Genomic DNA, 18,547 nt, shown 5'->3' with positions numbered 1-18,547 from the left:
GCAGCTTCCAGGTCAAAGGAAGCGCTGCTGGTTGTGGGAATGAGTCCTGGCTCCTGGGCAGCGCCCAGCGCAGGCGCCCGCTCCCCACGGAGGCCCCCTGCTCCTCCGCCCTTGGGGGTGCTTTTGTCTCTTTTCTGGGCCTTGTGCCCTGGCTGCGGGCTCTCCGCGGCGCTTCCCTGCCCGTGTCCTGGGCTCTGGGTGCGATGCAGCCGTTTCTGTAACCCCAGGAGGGTGCTCGGACCCCTGCTTGGGGAACTGGCGAGGAGAAGGTGGTCCTCTGAGCAGCCTGGGAAATACTCACTGGTTCTTTTTTCCTGTTTCGGTGCCAGTTCCGGTACAAGAAGCGGGTGTACAAACAGTCCCATCTGGACGAGAAGCAGCTGGCCAAGCTTCACACCAAGGTAGGGGCTCGGCGGCCACCGCCCTGTCTGCGGCATCTTCTTCTGAGCTCAGGGCGGCTCTGCAGGTGGAGGTTCTTCTCCCCGCCTGACCTAACCGCACAGCGGTCCCCGGGCTCCCGGCAAGGACCCGGAATGGGGAGGGTGCACCCAGGACAGGCCGGCTGCGGCAGCCACGCGCGGGCTCCGTGCTCCACCTGGGATCCGCGGCAGAAAGCCGCCGCTTGGCCAGCCCCGGGGACGGCAGGGGGCCCCCGTCAGGGGTGGCTCCCCCTCCGTGGTGGAGGCCCGAGGCGCCCCGTGAGGACCTTCCCGTGGCCTCTGTCGGCGTCTCTTGTGGAGACGTTCTCGCTTTTCCTTCTCCCCCGTAGACCAACCTGCGGAAATGCATGGACTACGTTCAGCATCGCTCGGTGGAGAAGATCGTGAAGATGCTGGACCGGGGCCTGGACCCGAATTTCCACGACCTGGAGACTGGGGGTGAGCGTGGCCAGGGCCTCAGTGGGCCTCCCGGAGGCACGGGCTCGGGGCGCGCACAGTGACTGGGTTCCGAGTGCACGCGTGTGTGGTATCCACGGTCCACCGTGCTTTCCAGGGCTTTCTCGCTGCGCCGTGAGCTGGGGGGTGAGCCGCGTTCGCTCCCACGGCGTCTCCAGCGTCCGCACGTGCTCAGTACATACCTGTTGACTGAGTGAATGAATGAATGAATGAATGATGCCATGCACGGAGCTGCTGTGTGTCTGCAAGGGTCTTGCCCCCACCCCCCCTGCTGGGAACCAAGCCCTTCCCTCGTGTGGATGAAATGGCCACAGGTTCTCAGGGTCCCCAGTGACATTGGGGCTGGGGGTTCCTCCCTCCCTCCCTTCCTTTCTTTTTCTCTTTATTGTTAATCCTCACCCGAGGATAGTTTTTCCATTGATTTGTTAAGAGAGGGAGAGAGGGAGAGCGTGGGAGGGGGAGAGGGAGAGAAACATTGATGTGAGAGACACACATGGATCGGTTGCCTCCCGCACGTGCCCTCACTGGGGCTGGGGATTAAGCCTGCAACCGAGATCCGTGCCCTTGACCAGAATCGAACCCGGGACCCTTCAGTCCCCAGGTTGACGCTCTAACCACTGAACTAAGTCACCTAGGGCTTTTTTTTTTTTTTTAAACTCCAAATGAGCACTAGCTTTTATTTAATCTTAGTTTTTCTCTTTTTCTCCGTTTCATTGGCGTAAGACTGACCTGCGACGTTGCGTCAGTGTTGGGTGCCCGCAGGATGTGTGTCTGCCTGTGGGACGCCCACACCGTCGGTCCGCCTGTCACCCACACCTCGCGCGGTTACAGTCTTTCCTTATGAGAACGTTCATGATCTGTTCTCTTAGCAACTTTTTTTGTTTTTTAAATATATTTTTATTGATTTCAGAGAGGAAGGGAGAGGGAGAGAGAGAGAGAGAGGGAGGGAAACATCAACGACAAGAGAATCACTGATCGGCTGCCTCCTACACGCCCCCCCACTGGGGATCGAGCCCACAACCCAGGCCTGTGCCCTGACCGGGAATCGAACCCTGACCTTCTGGTTCATAGGTGGACCTCAACCACTGAGCCACGCCGGCCGGGCAGCAACTTTCAAAGTGCAGCATTGCCACCTGCTGCACACATGTCACCTCGTAGCCGGAAGGAAGTGTGCGCTCCCCGGCCGCCCACGGCCCCCTCCTGCCCCTGGCGGCCTCCAGCCCGTCCTCTGTGGCTGTGGCCCCGGCTTTGTCCTTCTGTCTGTCTGTCGCCCTTGAGCACCATCCCCTCAAGGCCCACCCATGTTGTTGCCACGGCAGGATTCCTTCTTTATGTCGGTTAACACCCCATGGTGTGTGGGGGACGCGATGCTCAGGTCCCTTTAGACTTGGCTACGTGAGCCCCGGGGCTGAGCGGCTTCCCCCAAGGCCCGGCTCTGAGGCGTGTGCGTCCCCCCAGAGACGCCCCTGACCTTGGCGGCCCAGCTGGACGACTCGGTGGAGGTGATCAAAGCGCTGAGGAACGGCGGGGCGCACCTGGACTTCCGCGCCAGGGACGGGATGACGGCCCTGCACAAGGCCGCCCGCGCCAGGAACCAGGTGGCCCTCAAGGTACCGTCTGTGCTCAGCTTGCTCCGGGAATGCCCCACCTCTCAGATTCCCTGGTTCCCCTTCCCCCCACCCCCACTCACAGCCACGCCAGGTGACCCTGAACTGCCAGCTGGAGAGGGGCTGGTGGGGGTGGGGGCAGGAGAGGGGGGGGTGCCTGGCTCTCCTGCGCCTCCTGGTGTTCTGCCGTAGAAGCGGCTGTTCCCGGGCCTCTGTGCCCGCTCCAGGCCCGGGCTGTGTCCCCCGGCGGCCAGCGCCGACCCTCCTGTTTCTCTAGACCCTCTTAGAGCTGGGTGCGTCCCCGGACTACAAGGACAGCTGCGGCCTCACGCCGCTGTACCACACGGCCATCGTGGGCGGTGACCCCTACTGCTGCGAGCTGCTGCTGCACGAGCGGGCGGCCGTGTGCTGCCGGGACGAGAACGGCTGGCACGAGATCCACCAGGTAGGCCCACGCCCGCACCCGCTGTGCGGCGTCTCCCCGGCCCCCTCGCAGGCAGGGCCTTCGGATGGGCAGGGCCCCCGGGCGGGCAGGGCCCCCGGGGGGCGCATCCGGTTTCCTTTTCCTAGAACATTTGAATCAGTCCCCCCCCCCACCCCCCCACCCCCCACCCCCCGCGTTTAAACACCTGGGGGAGCTGCCCAGAAACACGCCTGCCTGACTCCCGAGCAGCTGGAGGAGCGGGCAGGCCTGTGGCATTGCTGCATGGCCAGCCAGCGGGGCCGGAGCCCTGCAGGTGCCGCGTCCTGGGTGCCCAGGAGCCGGCACAGGTGCCTTCTGAGTGCAGGGGCCCAGGGCCCACGGAGGCCTGGGTCCCAGCCCGTCTGCGCTGGGACCGTCCGCGCCCTCCGGGTCCGTCTGTCTCACAGGCTGGGAAAGGCCCCCGGTCCTGCTGAGGCACCTCGTCACCCGAGGGCGGTGGCCGCGGCCAGCGCTGCAGAGCCCAGCGGCTCCCTCTGTGGCTGAGGGGCCTGCCCGAGGCCACTGGCCAGCAGCTGCCCGAGCCGGGCGCACTCGCTCCTCCCCCCGCGAGGCTGGTGCTTTCTCTCCCCTCCAGGCTTCGAGCAGGAGCCGCGCTGATAGGGCCATGCCCGGGGCAGGAGGGACGGGCTGCGCAGGCACGCGGTGGGCTGGCTCCGCTCTCCCTGTTGGGCTCCTGCAACTCAAGTCTGTCCCTCCGTCCAGCACCCTGGGGCGTGGACAGCTCCCTCCCGGCCTGTCTGGCTCCCCTCCTCTCTCGGGTCCCATGCCCAGGCCAGGCCTGCCCGCAGGTGCTGCAGGTGGTGGCTTCCCCTTGGCCTCCTCTCCTGGGATCGGCCGGCCACGGGTCTCATTGCAAAGGTGGCTTCCCATCCAGGGGCCCCAGGCACCGCCCTGGGCTGCCCTGCCCCCTGCAGGCTGACTCATGTCTGCAAAGGACCTCAAATGGCCCCAGTATTTTTCCTGAAATGCCCTTCCACGTGGAGATCTTTCGTAAACGAAGTAGAAACAAGTAATGCCCGGCCGGCGTGGCTCAGGGCTTGAGCGTCAACCTATGAACCAGGAGGTCAGGGTTCGATTCCGGGTCAGGGCACAGGCCTGGGTTGTGGGCTCCATCCCCAGTGGGGGGCGTGCAGGAGGCAGCCGGACAGTGATGCTCTCTCATCACTGATGTCTCCCTCCCTCTCCCCTCCTCTCTGACATCAGTAACATTTATTTTTTTAAAGAAGAAACACCCAGATGCTTCCCCACAATCTAGGAACTTGGAGGGCTCATCCCCCGTGTGGCTTTAATTGCTGGGCAGTTTCAGGCCCGCCTGCCCCCCTCCCTGCCCCCTCGCTCCCACCTGGGGCCCCGGGGGGCCAAGCAGCTGGGTTCCCTCCCGCGCACCTTCCCTTCGTGTGCAGCCGGCACACGTGACGGGCCCACGCGGGAGCCCCCCTCCCGACCTGCCGCTCTGTTTCTCTGACTCTGTTTCGGGGTAAACGAGGGCGCGTCTGGCCTGGGGTGCGGTGCGCGCGGTGAAACCCCGTCAACGTGGTCCAGGGCCCCTGAGCCAGGGACTTACCGCTGGGAGCTGCCTGCTAATCGCGGAAGTCAGTTGAGGTACAATTCATGGCTCAGGGCAGCTTAGGGAGAAATTCCTGTGACGCACCTGGCAGCTAGTGACTGCACAATATATGCCCGTCGTGCCCGTCACTATCATTGTCATGGTTACTGTTTGGCCACGCCCCATCCCTGTGCTCATCCGCTCTAGCCACGCCCCACCACAGCCATCATCACCAACAGGCCACGCCCCCACTGTCATCCTCAGGCCACGCCCCATCACCATCAAGCCACACCCCCACCACAGCCATCACCACCATCAGGCCACGCCCCCACTGTCATCCTTAGGCCCCGCCCCATCACCATCAATCCACGCCCCCAGCAGGCTTCATCACCCTCAGGCCATGCCCCCACCACTGTCATCATCACCAACAGGCCACGCCCCCACCATCATCCTCAGGCCACGCCCCATCACCATTAAGCCACGCCCCCACCAGGCCAGCATCACCCTCAGGCCACACCCCCGCCACTGTCATCATCACCCTCTGGCCACGCCCCATTACCCTCAGGCCAGGAAAGCCTGGTGTCAGCAGATGCTCCCTCAGCTCACTGTCCCTGGGGTGGGAGCGTCCTTGTGGAGCTGGGCGTGTCCCCGATGGAGCTGGGGCCACCCCCTGGTGCCCTGGTGCCCTGTTGACAGCAAGGTCTTGTCTCAGGCCTGCAGGTATGGACACGTGCAGCACCTGGAGCACCTGCTCTTCTACGGGGCGGACATGGGGGCTCAGAACGCCTCGGGGAACACGGCCCTGCACATCTGTGCCCTCTACAACCAGGTCGGTATGGCGTCCGCGGGGCCCACCCCCACCTTCCACGACCGGAGGGCGGGGAGCGGGATGGTTCCCTGGGGCCCTGGGGCCCGGGTCCAGGCAGGTCCTGAATGTCGCTGTGGGAGGTCCCTGCCCCTCCTTCCCTTCATTCCTGTTCTCTGACTTCAAGGACCTCGCCTGGAGAGTGGGAGGGTGGGCGGGTGTGGACACTGCATGAGCAGCCTTGGGGGGGGTGCTCTGCTACCTGGAGGAGCAGAGGGCGGACCACTGATTAAGGTGACTGCTGGGGGCCCCAAGGGTCTTGCAGCTGCGTGTCCTCTGCCATCAGCAGTATCTTCCCAGCCCAAGCAGTGCTCCCGTCTTTTTAGGTGAAACCTCCAGCCTTCCCCTGAGACCAGACCCTTCCCCCGTCCAGTCCATGGGCGCGCCCCCGCCCAGGCCCCTCCAGCCACTTTGAAATCCCGATTTGCTTCTAGCTAGTCAACCTTGGAAAACTCCTACACATCCTTCAAGACCCCATTCAGATAGCCCGCCCTCAGTCAAGCCACCCCGGATGAGCTCCCCATAGTGTCCGCTGTGGTTCTCGCTGTGCAGTGCTTTGGGGGACCGCCAGGGGCAGGCATTGTTGTGACTCACCCGTCCTTTCTGCTGCACCCCTCGCCCTGGGCCCCTCTTCTCAGGGGCATGAGCAGCCATGATTCGTGGTCTCCACGCGGCTGGCACTGGAGAGCAGCTCAGCCTGCTGAGTGGGGAGCATTTCAGCTTCAAGAAGTATTTGCAGGACAAGGGGCTGGCTTCCTGCTTCTGGAGGCGACCCCCTGCACAGTGGGGTTTGTGTGCAGCTGGGGCGCTCCCCGGGGGACCCTGGCGCTTGCATGGGAATAGCTGTGTGAGCCTGGGGTGCCTTGCCCGGCTGCTCTAGGAAAGTACGCCCCGAGGCTTGGCCGCAGCTGGTAAAACATCTGTGCCAACATGTGCTTCTTACGCCCCGAGCAGGAGACAGTCCTTCATTGTCCCCAGGAGACTGCGCGCATCTTTCATCAAGACAAAACCGCCCGATAAACATGTTTGCTGCCACTTGAAATAATTGTGGCCAAGATGGTCTTGAGCGTGTGGGTGGTTCCACTGTGGTCTGCAGTCTGTGGCGGGCGGGGCTGGTTTGTCCCATGTCACTGTCCCTGCTCAGGTCTGGCCGGGCTCTCGGGAAAGCCCTGCCCAGGTGCCTCAGGTTAGAGGAGGGGTCAGTGAACTCTCTCTGCAGAGGCCACAGGTTTGAGGCCACGGCCACGCCGCTCTGCCGTTGAGACAGCACTAGATGATTGTGTGGCTGTGTGCCAGTAAAACTTTATTTACAAAGCAGGCAGCGGGCCGCTTGAGCCTGTGGGCCATAGTTTGCACACCCCCTACTGGGGATCGAGCCTGCAACCCGGGGCCTGTGCCCTGAATGGGCATCGAACTGTGACCTCCTGCTTCATCGGTTGATGCTCACCCACGGAGCCCCGCCGGCCGGGCATATTTCACTTCTGATGTATTTTGTGCGCACGTGTGAGACTGTAGAATGTAGCCTTAAAAAGGCCGCTGTTTGGCCCAGGGTGCATATACTTTAAACTTTTATAGATTCTGCCAAGTGGTCCACAGTGTTTGTAGCAGTTAAACTTCAACCGGTAGCACTGGGCGGGGGTGGGGGTGGTTCACCCTGATCCTGGCCGCGCGGAGGGAGGAACCCACCCTTCCTCTGACTTTGCCAGCGTTTCTCTGCCTCTCGGGAGGGAGCGAGCTTCTGCAGCTGGGGCAGGGCTCTGCCTCAGCGGCTCCCGGGGGATCTGTCCGTCACCGGCGTGTCCCGTGTGCCTGCAGGACAGCTGTGCGCGGGTGCTGCTGTTCCGGGGCGGGGACAAGGAGCTGAAGAACTACAACAGCCAGACCCCCTTCCAGGTAAGAGGAGCCCTCGCAGGACACCTCACACAGAGGGGCGTGCGTGGGGGGGCGAGATCGTGGGTCTCTGGGCATTGCGTGCTTTTGACACGAGGTCGGCTGGTCCCGTGGGGGATGTCATCCGCATTGGGAGCTGTGCCCGGCGCCTGTGTCCCTGTGTCCCAGTGCCGGCGGCTCCCAGAGCCCCTTCCGACTAGTGAAACTTCAGCCCTGGCCAGTTCGGCTCAGTGGATAGAGCATCGGCCTGCAATCCGAAGGGTCCGGGTTCCATTCCTGGTCCGGGCACATGTCTAGTTTGCAGGCTCGATCCCCAGTGTGGGGCCTGCAGGAGGCAGTCGATCCATGAATCTCTCTCATCATTGATGTTTCTAACTCTCTTTCCCTCCCCCTTCCTCTCTGACATCAATTAAATATATTAAAAAACAAAACCAAAAAACACGTGGCTCTTCACTCAGAGGCGGTGCTGTTGTAGGGGCCGGCGCCCTGGGCTGTGGACGTGGCACGGAGTCGGCACCACAGAAACCGAGGGCCGTGCGACAGATGAGCTGGGCCCTGTCTCCCTGGCCGGCGTCAGTAACTAATACTCAGACGGAAGGAAATCGGACAGGTCCCAGGATTGTGCTGTTTAGACACGGGAGGCGGCCAGCCAGCGTGGCTCAGTGGTTGAGCGTTAACCTATGAACCAGGAGGTCATGGCTCCGTCCCGGTCAGGGCACAGGCCCGGGTTGTGGGCTCGATCCCCAGTGTGGGGCGTGCAGCGGGCAGCCGATTGATGATTCTCTCTCATCATTGATGTTTCTATCTCTCTCTCCCTCTCTCCCTTCTTCTCTGAAGTCAGTAAAAGTATATTTTATTTTTTAAAAATAATTCTTTATTGTTGAAAGTATTCCATAAGTGCCCCCCATTGACTCCCTCCAGCCCACCCCCACCCCTGCCCCAGGCCCTCACCTCCCCATTGTCTGTGTCCATGGGCCATGCATATATGAATACAAGCTCTTGGGTTACCTTTCACCCACCCACCCTCCCTCCCCTGCCTTCCCTCCGAGATTCCACACTCTGTTCCCTGCTGCCGTGTCTCTGGGTCCACTCCGTTCATCAGTTTATTTTGTTCATTAGATTCCACATGTGAGTGAGATCATGTGACACTTGTCTTTCTCTGACTGGCTTCTTTCACTTAGCACAGAGGTTCTCAACCTGTGGGTCGCGACCCCTTTGGGGGTCGAATGACCCTTTCACAGGGGTCGCCTAAGACCATCGGAAAACACATATGTAATTACATATGGTTTTTGTGATTAATCACGATGCTTTAATTATGTTCAATGTGTAACAATGAAAATACATCCTGCATATCGGATATTTACATGACGATTCATAACAGTAGCAACATTATAGTTACGAAGTAGCAACGAAAATAATTTTATGGTTGGGGGTCACCACAACATGTGGAACTGTATTAAAGGGTCGCGGCATTAGGAAGGTTGAGAGCCACTGACTTAGCATGATACTTTCCAGGTCCCTCCATGCTGTCTTAGAGGGTAAGAGATCCTTCTTTTTTCCTGCTGTGTAGTATTCCATGGTGTAAATGTACCATGGACACGGGAGGCAGAACCCCCGAGAAGCTGTGGAGCATGGACTGTGGTTGGGGTGTGGTTGGGGGCTGGACGGAGCAGCAGCTACAACAAGTGGGGAAGGTTTGACTCCTAGAAACGTCCTTCCAGATGGACGGCATTCAGGAAAGTTCAGCTTGACTCCATCTTTTTAAAGAAACTCTTTCCTAGTAGCCCTGCCCCTCACCATGGTCCCCGGTGAACTCCTATTCACCCTTCAAAGCCCCAGCTCCTCTCTGCAGGGGGCGTCCTACAGCCTTTGGCTCCCATGTTACTTGATCTGTGCCTTTTCCATTTCGTGTTGGAATGGACGGCTTCTGCCTCAGCTTCCCCAGATGTACTGGGAAGAGGCTGCTGCGTCCCACCCATCCTTTGCCCCGGCCTCGGGCCAGGGCTGGTCAGTTGGAAGGCGCTGTGGCTGGGCAGAGGCCTGGACACACAGCTCCCTGTAATTTCTCACTCTGGCCACTGGGTGGCAGTGTTGATGCGGGCCAGCGGGGACGGGTGGGGTGCGGGAGGCTGGGCGTCCTGGGAGCTGAGGAGGGAAGGAGGGTGTTTGCGGAGACAAGTCCGCTCCTGAATGTAAGGCCCCGATTGCTCACCAACCGGAAGGGCAGGAGACGCCCCTGCCTCGGTCGCCTGGCTGTCGTATGGGAGCCACAGACTCGGGGCGCCGACAGCTGACATCGATCCCTGTGCGGGGGCTGGGGGAGGACAGGGTGCCGGCCGCTCCATCTCCGACGAGGACAGTGGTCACCAGGTCCTGGCACGTGGCTGCCTCCTGGGCCTCACATGGACTGTGTGCCTGGAGGGAGACAGACAGAGATGAGGGGAGAGGCTGGGAGACAGAGAGAGATGGAGAGAGACGGGGAGACAGAGACACGGGGGGACAGAGAGATGGGGGGACAGGTTGAGAACGCGCTGGTGTCTGCGTTGCAGCTTCATGGAGATATAACTGACATGACCTTGTTGACGTGTGCGGTATAAAACGGTGACTTACGTGTCGCTGTCACGCAGTGATCACCCACCGAGGCTAGCTGCCTGCCCCCCACGGCCCCACCCCGGCCGCCTGCGTGTGGGGAGGGCTCTCACGCGCTCTCTCAGCGCCGTCTCGTGCACAGACCGCGCTGCTAACGACCCTTCCCGGCTGGAACGTGGGGAGCCACGTACACCCCTGAGCGCGCTGACCTGGGAGCTGGCCTGTGGCTGGATGCTCAGCCCAGAGCCCTCCGCAGGCCCCGCGCTGGCCGTCCAGGGCGGACAGAGGAGCCCGCCGCCACCGTCAGGATGGCCCTGCCAATCAGAGGCCCAGGGGCGGGACGGCGCCGGGTCCGTCCAGCCGGGAGGGAGGGTCCTCCGGGAGGGCAGGACGGACTCCCTCAGTGGGGAGGGTGTGGGTGACTGTCATCCCCACCATCGGGCTGTGGGTGTGTCTTCACCTGCCAGGGCCTCGGCCCCTCCCTCGCTGGCCCCGCCGCCCGCCGCCCCCTGGCCGCCCTCGGCGAGCCGCGCCCTCGTGGTCAGCGGCCACCAGGCCTGGCAGCGCACAGAGATGGAGGCGTGGCCCCTATCTCCGCCAGGCAGGTATTTATAAACTCCCAGGTGGCCTCACCCCCGTTCTCCTGCATCACTTGTTTTTTTAATGTTTTGAGAATAAGCCTCAGAGAGGCGGCTCGTGAGGGATGGCATTTGTTCAAGATGCAGCTCGCGGCCAGCTGTGCCGCCTGCCATTCAGCCTAATGGGCCGTCGGGGAGACTCGAGCCTCGGCCGTCCAGGCGGTGTGAGGGGGAGGCACTGGGGGCCCACCAGTGCTGCCGGCTGGGGGTGCGGCTGGGGGTGCAGCTGGAGACGCCCACCCCGGGCGGCCTCTGAGGGATGTGCCTCACTGGGGACAGCCCGCAACTCGGGGTCTGGCTTCAGGCACCCGTTAGAGTCACAAGGACTGAGCAGCCTGGGATTCGCTCGCCTCTCCCAGCGCCGGGTTCCCAAAGCCGTCGCCAGCCTCAGGGCGTCGTCTCTTGGAAAAGCATCTTTTAGGGCGTCCTGTGTATTCTTTTCTTCTTCTCTTCTTTTTAAAAATATGTTTTTATTGATGTCAGAGAGGAAGGGAGAGGGAGAGGGAGAGAAACGGCAATGATGAGAGGGAATCAGGGATTGGCTGCCTCCTGCACGCCCCCACTGGGGATCGAGCCCACAACCCGGACCTGTGCCCTGACCGGGAATCGAACCCTGACCTCCTGGTTCATAGGTCGATGCTCAACCCCTGAGCCACGCTGACGGACGAGGCTCGCTTTCTCTAGGCCGGGGTTCGAGATCAGAACCTGCTGCTCCCGTGGCTCTCATGGGAGACCCGACCTTGTGGCTGTTGGTCCCATTTCCGTAGCCACGGCAGAGCCAGCTGCCCCCCAAATACCCCTTTTCCCCCCAACAGCATCACTGTTTCAGCTTGAAAAGAACATTTCCCAGGAGGACGCGGTGTCATGGAGGCGATGGTGGTGGTAGGGAGTTTAAGGGGCCGTGGGAGAGGGACTGACAGGCACAGAGCCGCCGGCTCTCACGGAGCCCGTGTCGGGGACGCTGAGTGTGAGCTGCGGCCTGGGCCGCGGCTGGCGGTTCTCAGGCTGCGTGACAATGTCAGGAGGAGGGTGTCCACTTTGGGAGAATAACCAGCCAGTCGAGAGGGCGTGTCTGTGTCAAAGAGGCGGCCAGCTCCACAGCAGCAGCTTTCAAAATACCGGCCGTCGCCGCGGTGACAGACCCTCAGGCCCAGCTCCCGCTGAACCCCAGGGCCAGCCAGTGGCCTTTAACGTGGGGGCGTGGCTGTAGCAGCAAGACAGCTCCTGGTTCTACTGTAGCTGGTTCCCTGGTCTGTCTGTGCTAAGCAGGGAGAGGGAGGCAGTGGACAGAGAGACCGTGAGCCATGGGAGAGACTGTGAGCCACATGGGGGGAGAGACCATAAGCCACAGGAGAGAGACCATGAGCCACGGGGGAGAGACCGTGAGTCACGGGAGAGAGACTGTGAGCCACGGGAGAGAGTGAGTGGCCGCTGGCCATGCCCTCTCATAGCTGGAAGGGGTCGGACCGGGGACCCTGGGTTTCCCCGTTCAGTTGTCTCATTCCTCGCGGATTCTGTATTTGCAGACTCACCTGCTTGCTCAAATTTACGTGTAACCCATGAAAACGTGCAGCGTTTCCCACCTTTTTTGGTGCTTTTTTCTGGCGATTTTGCTGCTTAGCCGGCCCCAGGCGTGGGAGGGTTGTCTGTGCCTCGCGGAGGACGTGCCGGGTTCGGGAAGCCTCGCCCAGGCCTGCGGGACGGCGCTGCTGGCCTTGGGTCGCCGTTGGCTTTGTCAACAGCAGGCACGAAACAAGGCGTCTTCACACAGCAACGGGAAGGCCGGGCTGTGCCACTGTCAGGTTGTGTGAGTATGACAGGGTGGCCCGGCCGGCGTGGCTCAGGGGCTGAGCATCGACTTGTGAACCAGGAGGTCAGGGTTCGATTTCCGGTCAGGGCACAGGCCCGGGTTGCGGGCCCGATCCCCAGTGTGGGGCGTGCAGGAGGCAGCTGATCGATGATTCTCTCATCATTGATATTTCTTTCTCTCTTTCTCTCTCTCTCCCCCCTCTCCCTTCCTCTCTGAAATCAATAAAAATGTCCTTTTAAAAATAATAATAAACAAAGATGACAGCGTGACGGGCTGGCCGGAGCCCTGCCCTGTGTCTGCCCTCGGAGCGCAGGCTCAGTGCCCGCGGGACGTAAGGCCTGGAAAAGTGAGAAGTGACTGCTCGTGAGCCGGGTGGTAGGAAGCCAGAGCCGTGCCCACTGCAGGGCCAGCAGGGGCGGGTGCCAGGTGCACGGGGACCGCACACCCTGTGGGCTCGCCTGGGAGGGCCCGGCCTGTGCCCGCTGGGCTAGGCCTGCTGGGCACGGGGGTGGCTTTGCTCACACTGAACCCAGAACGCAGGCGGGAGGCTGTGGGCAGGACGCATGCGTCCAGGTCACTTTCCACCAGGGGGTCCGGGTCGGGCTTTTCCGGGGTTTCTGCTGGTTGAGTGCAGGTGCGAGTGGTGGGCACAGGCCGTGGCGGCACAGGGCCAAACACACTGGGTCATGCTTTTGCTTCCTCAGCAGCTGGCAGGGTTGCCAGGTGGTGCCCAGCCCCGGGCCTGGCCCTCGAGCACGAGGGGCGCCTTCCCTCTGGCGGGCGGTCGTTCATAAAGTGCACCTGCCTCTTCCCTCTGAGTCAGTGGAGCTGGAAACGTTTATCCCCTGGTGGCCGGGCGGGGGCCGGGGTCTACCCGGTGCTCTCAGACTCGTGCCGATGTGACCAGGGCCGCGTGGACCCCGCGCCTGCCCCCGCGTCGCCGGCCGCCCTGCTGCAGCTGGCGCTGTCCTTCCCCCTGGAGGAGGCGCCAAGTGACCTCCCGGGTGGGCAGGCTGCCCCGTGAGGAGGACGGTGCTGGGGAGGGAGGGTCGGGCCCACCTAGACCAGGAACCTGGAGGGCGCCGTCTGGGGACAGGGTGCCGGCTGCTCCGTGGTTGGGGTGTGGCGGCGGGCTGGGCGGAGCAGGGGCATGCAGGAAAGTTCACTGAGCACAGGAGGCTGCAGCTGGCCGTGGGGCGACCCACTCGGGGGGACAGGGAGCTCGCAACAGAGGGCGACAGGGGACATGCTCAGCCAACTCCCCGGCGAGGCCCCGGTGCCGCCTGCACAGCCATCGCCTGACGGACTCCTCTGGCTTTGCCGCCACGGAGGCCACGTGATGGGCAGGAATTCTCCCGCTGAGAAGCCGGGGATCGTGCTGCCCCGTCCGGGACCTGGCGGGCGGGTGCTGGCCCGGCGTCAGGGAAGCAGCCAGCGGGCGTCTCCGGCTCTGTGTCCTGGGGTCTGAGGGTGGCTGAGGGCAGGGCTGTCACGGGTGGGCCCTGGGGATGTTGCAGGCGGAGGAAGGGCTGGCCCGACGCCACAGGAGCCACAGCAACGGCCTGACTTTGGAGAAATGGAAGCAGCTTTTACCTGTAGACTAGAGGTGCGATGCACGAAAATTGTGCGAGGGGCTCGGCCCCTGCCGCTGCGGCTCCGTCCGGAAGGTCGTCCGGTCTAGTTAGCATATCGCACTTTTATTGTTGTAGATGGGCCGGCGAGGAGACAGAGAAGGGGCGGGCTCACATCTGCCTCCCGGTCCAGGGTCCGGGGAGGTTCAAACGGTTTCTGCATCGGATCTTCCCGGACATTGGCCCTCGTTCCCGCGCCGGGCTGCGGCCATGCGGTCCTGGTTCCGTGCGGTCCTGGTTCCGTGCGGTCCTGGTTCCATGCGGTCCTGGTTCCATGCGGTCCGGGTTCCCCAGGGTGGGGCGGGCAGTCAAGGCTTCACAGGGGCCCTCGTGGGCCTCGTGTCCCAGGGCTACCTCGGTCGGGTCCTGGAGAAAAGGGTCAGTCCCGGCCCCAGCGTGGCGCGGCCTCCCACGGCCGGGCTCTGCTGCGCGCAGGCCGCCCGCTGTTCTCGGTCATCGTCTCGCCATCGGTCCGCGGTCGGCGCCGTGACTCGTGCTGAAGGGCTGGCTGCTAAGGGCTGGGGCGGCCGATGCGGCACCAGCAGCGGCACAGCTGGGATTCCTGCGGCAGCGAGGCGTCGGTCAGGGACCCGGGTCCGTGGGAACAGACGCCAGCCTGTTGGTTCGCGGCTTCGAGACCAGGGATGAGCCCGGGCCGGGTTCTCGGTGGTTAGAGCGGCGGCCGGTGAGGCTTGGCGGGAGCGCGGAGGTGTGCGTGTTTAAATATTTTTATTGATGTCAGAGAGGAAGGGAGAGGGAGAGAGAAACATACATGATGAGGGAGAGTCATGGATTGGCTGCCTCCTGCACGCCCCCCACTGGGGATGGAGCCACAACCTGGGCCTGTGCCCTGACCGGGAATCGAACCTCAACCTCCTGGTTCATAGGTTGACGCTCAACCCCCGAGCCACGCCGGCCGGGCTGGGGCCGGTTTTTAATGAGCCAAAGCGGGAGGGTGCGTCCCGGGCGTCTGTGGTCAGTGGTTTTGAATGGTTTCGATGACGCCAGCAGCTCGTGTTGGGAAAGTGCCCTTTTCTGTGGCGTCTTCCACCCTCACCAGCTCCCCCCGCGGGGCTCCAGGGACCCAGCTCCTGGCACGTGGACGTCTTGTTGTCTTGTTCCCAAAGGCACGGAGATGCAGTTTTACGTTATTTAATCTGTTGAATGTCACCCATGTGCCCCCATGCACTGTAGCGGGTGGATCCGTGGGTGTGGTTTGCACCCTGAGCCTCACAGCGGCGCTGACGCCGTCACGGAGCACGTGCGAGGCAGGCTCAGGAGAAGCCTCGCGGACTGTCTCAGCCACGCTGAAGAAGGTGTAGCTCTCATTTAAAAAATATATATATATTTCTATTGATTTCAGAGAGGATGGGAGAGGGAGGGAGAGAGAGAGATCAATGATGAGAGAGAATCATGGATCGGCTGCCTCCTGCACGCCCCACACTGGGGGTGGGGCCTGTGCCCTAACCAGGAATCGAACCTGGGACCCTTCAGTCTGCAGGCGGCACCCTACCCACTGAGCCGCACCAGCCAGGGCTCGTTTTTTTTTAAATAAAGGGCCCCGATGGGCTCGTTTTGCTGTCACGGCGTGCAGAGGCCGTCTTCCGGGCGCCGTAACGCCTGTCCTCTCTCGCAGGTGGCGATCATCGCGGGCAACTTCGAGCTGGCGGAGTACATCAGGAGCCACAAGGAGACGGACGTGGGTGCGTAGGGCGGGGCGCGGCTGGCGGGCGTGTGGCCAAGGTGGCGGCGTGGGCGGCCCCCAGTCCTCCTCAGACGGGCTCTGAGTCCGCGTTTAGCGAAGCGCAGCAGAAAGCTAGAAGCGAGGCCTCTGCCCCGTCCCGGGAGTGTGACCTCCCGGCAGCTTGGGCCCAGGGAAACCCACGCGTTAGGGAGGGAAATGGGCGAAGTGGCCACAAGGATGGGGCCGCTGTCCAGCTGCTGAGCCAGGCAACCTGTGAGGAGCCCAGACGGGTTCACTAGAAGATTCCGTCACCTACCCGCCTCCACTAGACCAGCGGCTCCCAGCGTGGGCCCACGCCCACGGGGGCCATGTGACTTCTAAGGGGGACAATTCGAGAATGAGTTATTACCAGTCAGGTTTTTGCATTTCTTCTGGTTCTAGGGGCCTCGTCTACAGAATATAACTATATGTTGTGACATGTTTGTTCTCTGTTATAGGTTTTGAAACTTTGCTATTTTTTCCTATCCCTTCATATTGTTGTTATTATTTTTTAACAGTTTCTTAGTGATTTCTTCCCCAGGACTCCCACTGTCCTTCCGTCCTTTGATTTTTCTCCTTCGTGGACGCCATGTTCTTGGGAAGCTGGTTTGGACCCAGTTCATGGCCTTTTGGGCTTCCTCCACTGAATAGGGGTTCACTTTTTGAATAAGGAGAATTATATGTCATGGGGGGGGGGCGCATAGGATTTCAGAGACGCTTAGGTGGGGCGCGGCCAGAAAAAGGCTGGGGACCACTGACTCTCACGGAGAGGCGGCGACTGGATGAGGCGAGACGGGCCGGGGGCACCCCCTCCGCCCTCCTCGGCGTCGCCCCAGCATCGGTGCCCGCCCCCGCCGCCTGCTGACCCCTGCTCCCCTTTCAGTGCCCCTCGTGCCAACCAGGAGGACCGTCCCTAGGGCACCTCCTCCCTCCCGCTGCCCTGCCGGTGGCTGGGCCCCGCCTTGCATCCTGGAGGAGCCAGCTGGCCTGTGTCCCCCGGCCCCGGGCCTGCACAGGAGCCACAGTGGGGAGCAGGCCGCCTGGACCGGCAGCGGTGAGCGTCCGCCGATGGCTGGCACCATCCCATCGAGGGGGGCGGGGGGCTCCCGGGGCCCCGAGCGGTAGCCGGTGCATCTGTGTCTCCCTGCCTGCGCCCCTCGCCCCGTGTTTGGTGTCGGGGAGGGCGAGGCCTCGGTCTGGCTGTCGAGTCTGTGCCGTGTGGTGTGGCTGGTCCCCGCCCTGCCTCTGGGAGCTGCCAGGCTGCAGAGCAAGTCGCTGCCCTTGCCCGGCCATGCCCTGCGCTGAGCGTCGCCCCCTGAGGCTGCACGAGCCCCTCCTGGGAGCCGGGCCCGCGCCGTTGCTCCGAGTCCCAGCCGCACGACGGGCAGCACCTCCGCGGGCGCGTTGCAGAGCCGGATGCGCGATGTCCGCACCGTGATTTAGCAAATGCAGTGGCTCAGAGTCCCCCCGCCTCCCCGGCCCGAGAGCAGGACAGTAAGACGTGCGTCTGCCTCTAAGAACACGCTGCCGTCCGGCACCGGGATCCGCTCAGCTGGGCCCTCAGCATGGGGTTGGGGGGAGGTCCCACCCACGACTGTGGCGATTGCTAGTGGCCCCGCGTGGATCCGGGGCCATCCTTCTTGTCCTTATTTAGCGCCCCCTTGAGTGGGGCGCCCCCTGTGGAGGGAGGCGGGGTGTGGCTTCCTTCCCTGGCCCTCAGAAAGGAGCTGAGAAGCGCCGGGGACTGTGGCCCCGGCCCCCAGCCCTGCAGGCCCCCAGCCCTCGCCAGCCCCCCTCAGAGCTAAGGACCAGCCTCTGGCCTGTCCCACGCCAGCTCCGCCGCCAAGCTGGGGCGGGCGGGGGGGGGGGGACGACACACTGAGGCAGTTTAGAGCCCAGATGGGGCGGCTCCTGGCTCGTCTCTCCCATTTGGGGTGTAATTAGCTGTCTGTCCTACCTGGGAGGCCGACACCCCTTTCCAAGCAGAGGGGTTCGGGCTGAGGACAGAAGTCATACCTGTTGGTGCGTGAACACCTTTTAGTTCCCAGCGACACAGCTACAGGGGCGGGTGATACCCCTTAGTTACTACCCGCCTTCCGACCAGTGACTCCCTGGAACTGTGAAGGGCCGTCCTCTGACAGAGGGGGTACCCCCAGGCGGCTGTGACCTCCAGGGGGTGTTTTATTTGCCGACGGGAGAAGGTGCTGGCTGAGCAGCGCCTGTGGATACCCACGTCCATCCCCGCTTTGCTGTGGCTCCTGTAGGCGGAGGTCGCCCCGAGCCAGGCTGAGGGGCGGCTGGGAGCCGGCGTCCCGCGCGGTCGGGGGATGTGAGCCGCGCTGCCGCGGATCAGCTCTGCCCGGGGATAACCTAGTTTCCCGGCCCCGTTGTTTTTGTTTGTGCCCGGCTCTCGGGGTGGCGCAGGCAGATGGGGGAGATGACATGGGCTGCTCCTCGTCAGCCGGGCGAGGTTGGTGTCCGCGCGTCTGTCCTTCCGCGTGTCTGTCCTGGCGGCTGCGCAGGGTTGGTGGTGGTGGTGGTGGGGGGCGGGGGGGGAGGAGCGGTTTCCTCCCGGTGCGCTCCGTGAGCCGGGCGTGAGCCGGGCGTCTGATGAGCCCACGGAGGGCGCTTGGTTACTGTTGCTAGGTTTCGGGACCGAGCGCCCGGATAATTATGCTTTGGAGACGGGGCGATGGTGCGTGGAGGGGGTGGTGCGTTCACACGGATTTCTCAATGCAGTGCCGGCGGGGGGGGGGGGGAATGCGTGTGCGTGCCTGTGTGTGTGTGTGTGTGTGTGTGAGCGTGTGTGAGCGTGTGTGAGCGTGTTTGTGGGTGAGGAGGAAAGCCCACGCTGTGCTGAGGGCGATG

General features: G+C 62.8%; 1 protein-coding gene across 1 annotated transcript in view; it reads left to right on the top strand.

The window, feature by feature from the left end:
* The window catches only part of SHANK2 (SH3 and multiple ankyrin repeat domains 2), a gene marked incomplete at its 5' end in the record, with an annotated part of 177,482 nt that overhangs the window by 17,249 nt on the left and 141,686 nt on the right, over window positions 1–18,547 (top strand). The window contains 7 exons of the mRNA XM_081099535.1: window positions 330–401; window positions 770–878; window positions 2,355–2,506; window positions 2,781–2,948; window positions 5,246–5,362; window positions 7,214–7,291; window positions 15,593–15,659. Of these exons, the coding sequence (XP_080955661.1) occupies window positions 330–401; window positions 770–878; window positions 2,355–2,506; window positions 2,781–2,948; window positions 5,246–5,362; window positions 7,214–7,291; window positions 15,593–15,659 (763 nt within the window). The remainder of the gene's footprint in view (window positions 1–329; window positions 402–769; window positions 879–2,354; window positions 2,507–2,780; window positions 2,949–5,245; window positions 5,363–7,213; window positions 7,292–15,592; window positions 15,660–18,547) is intronic.

The sequence above is a fragment of the Myotis nattereri genome (assembly GCF_964212035.1).
Source record: "Myotis nattereri genome assembly, chromosome: 9".
NCBI classification, from domain to species: domain Eukaryota; kingdom Metazoa; phylum Chordata; class Mammalia; order Chiroptera; family Vespertilionidae; genus Myotis; species Myotis nattereri.
Note: the sequence above shows the minus strand (reverse complement) of the source record. Positions and strands in the feature narration are given on the sequence as shown.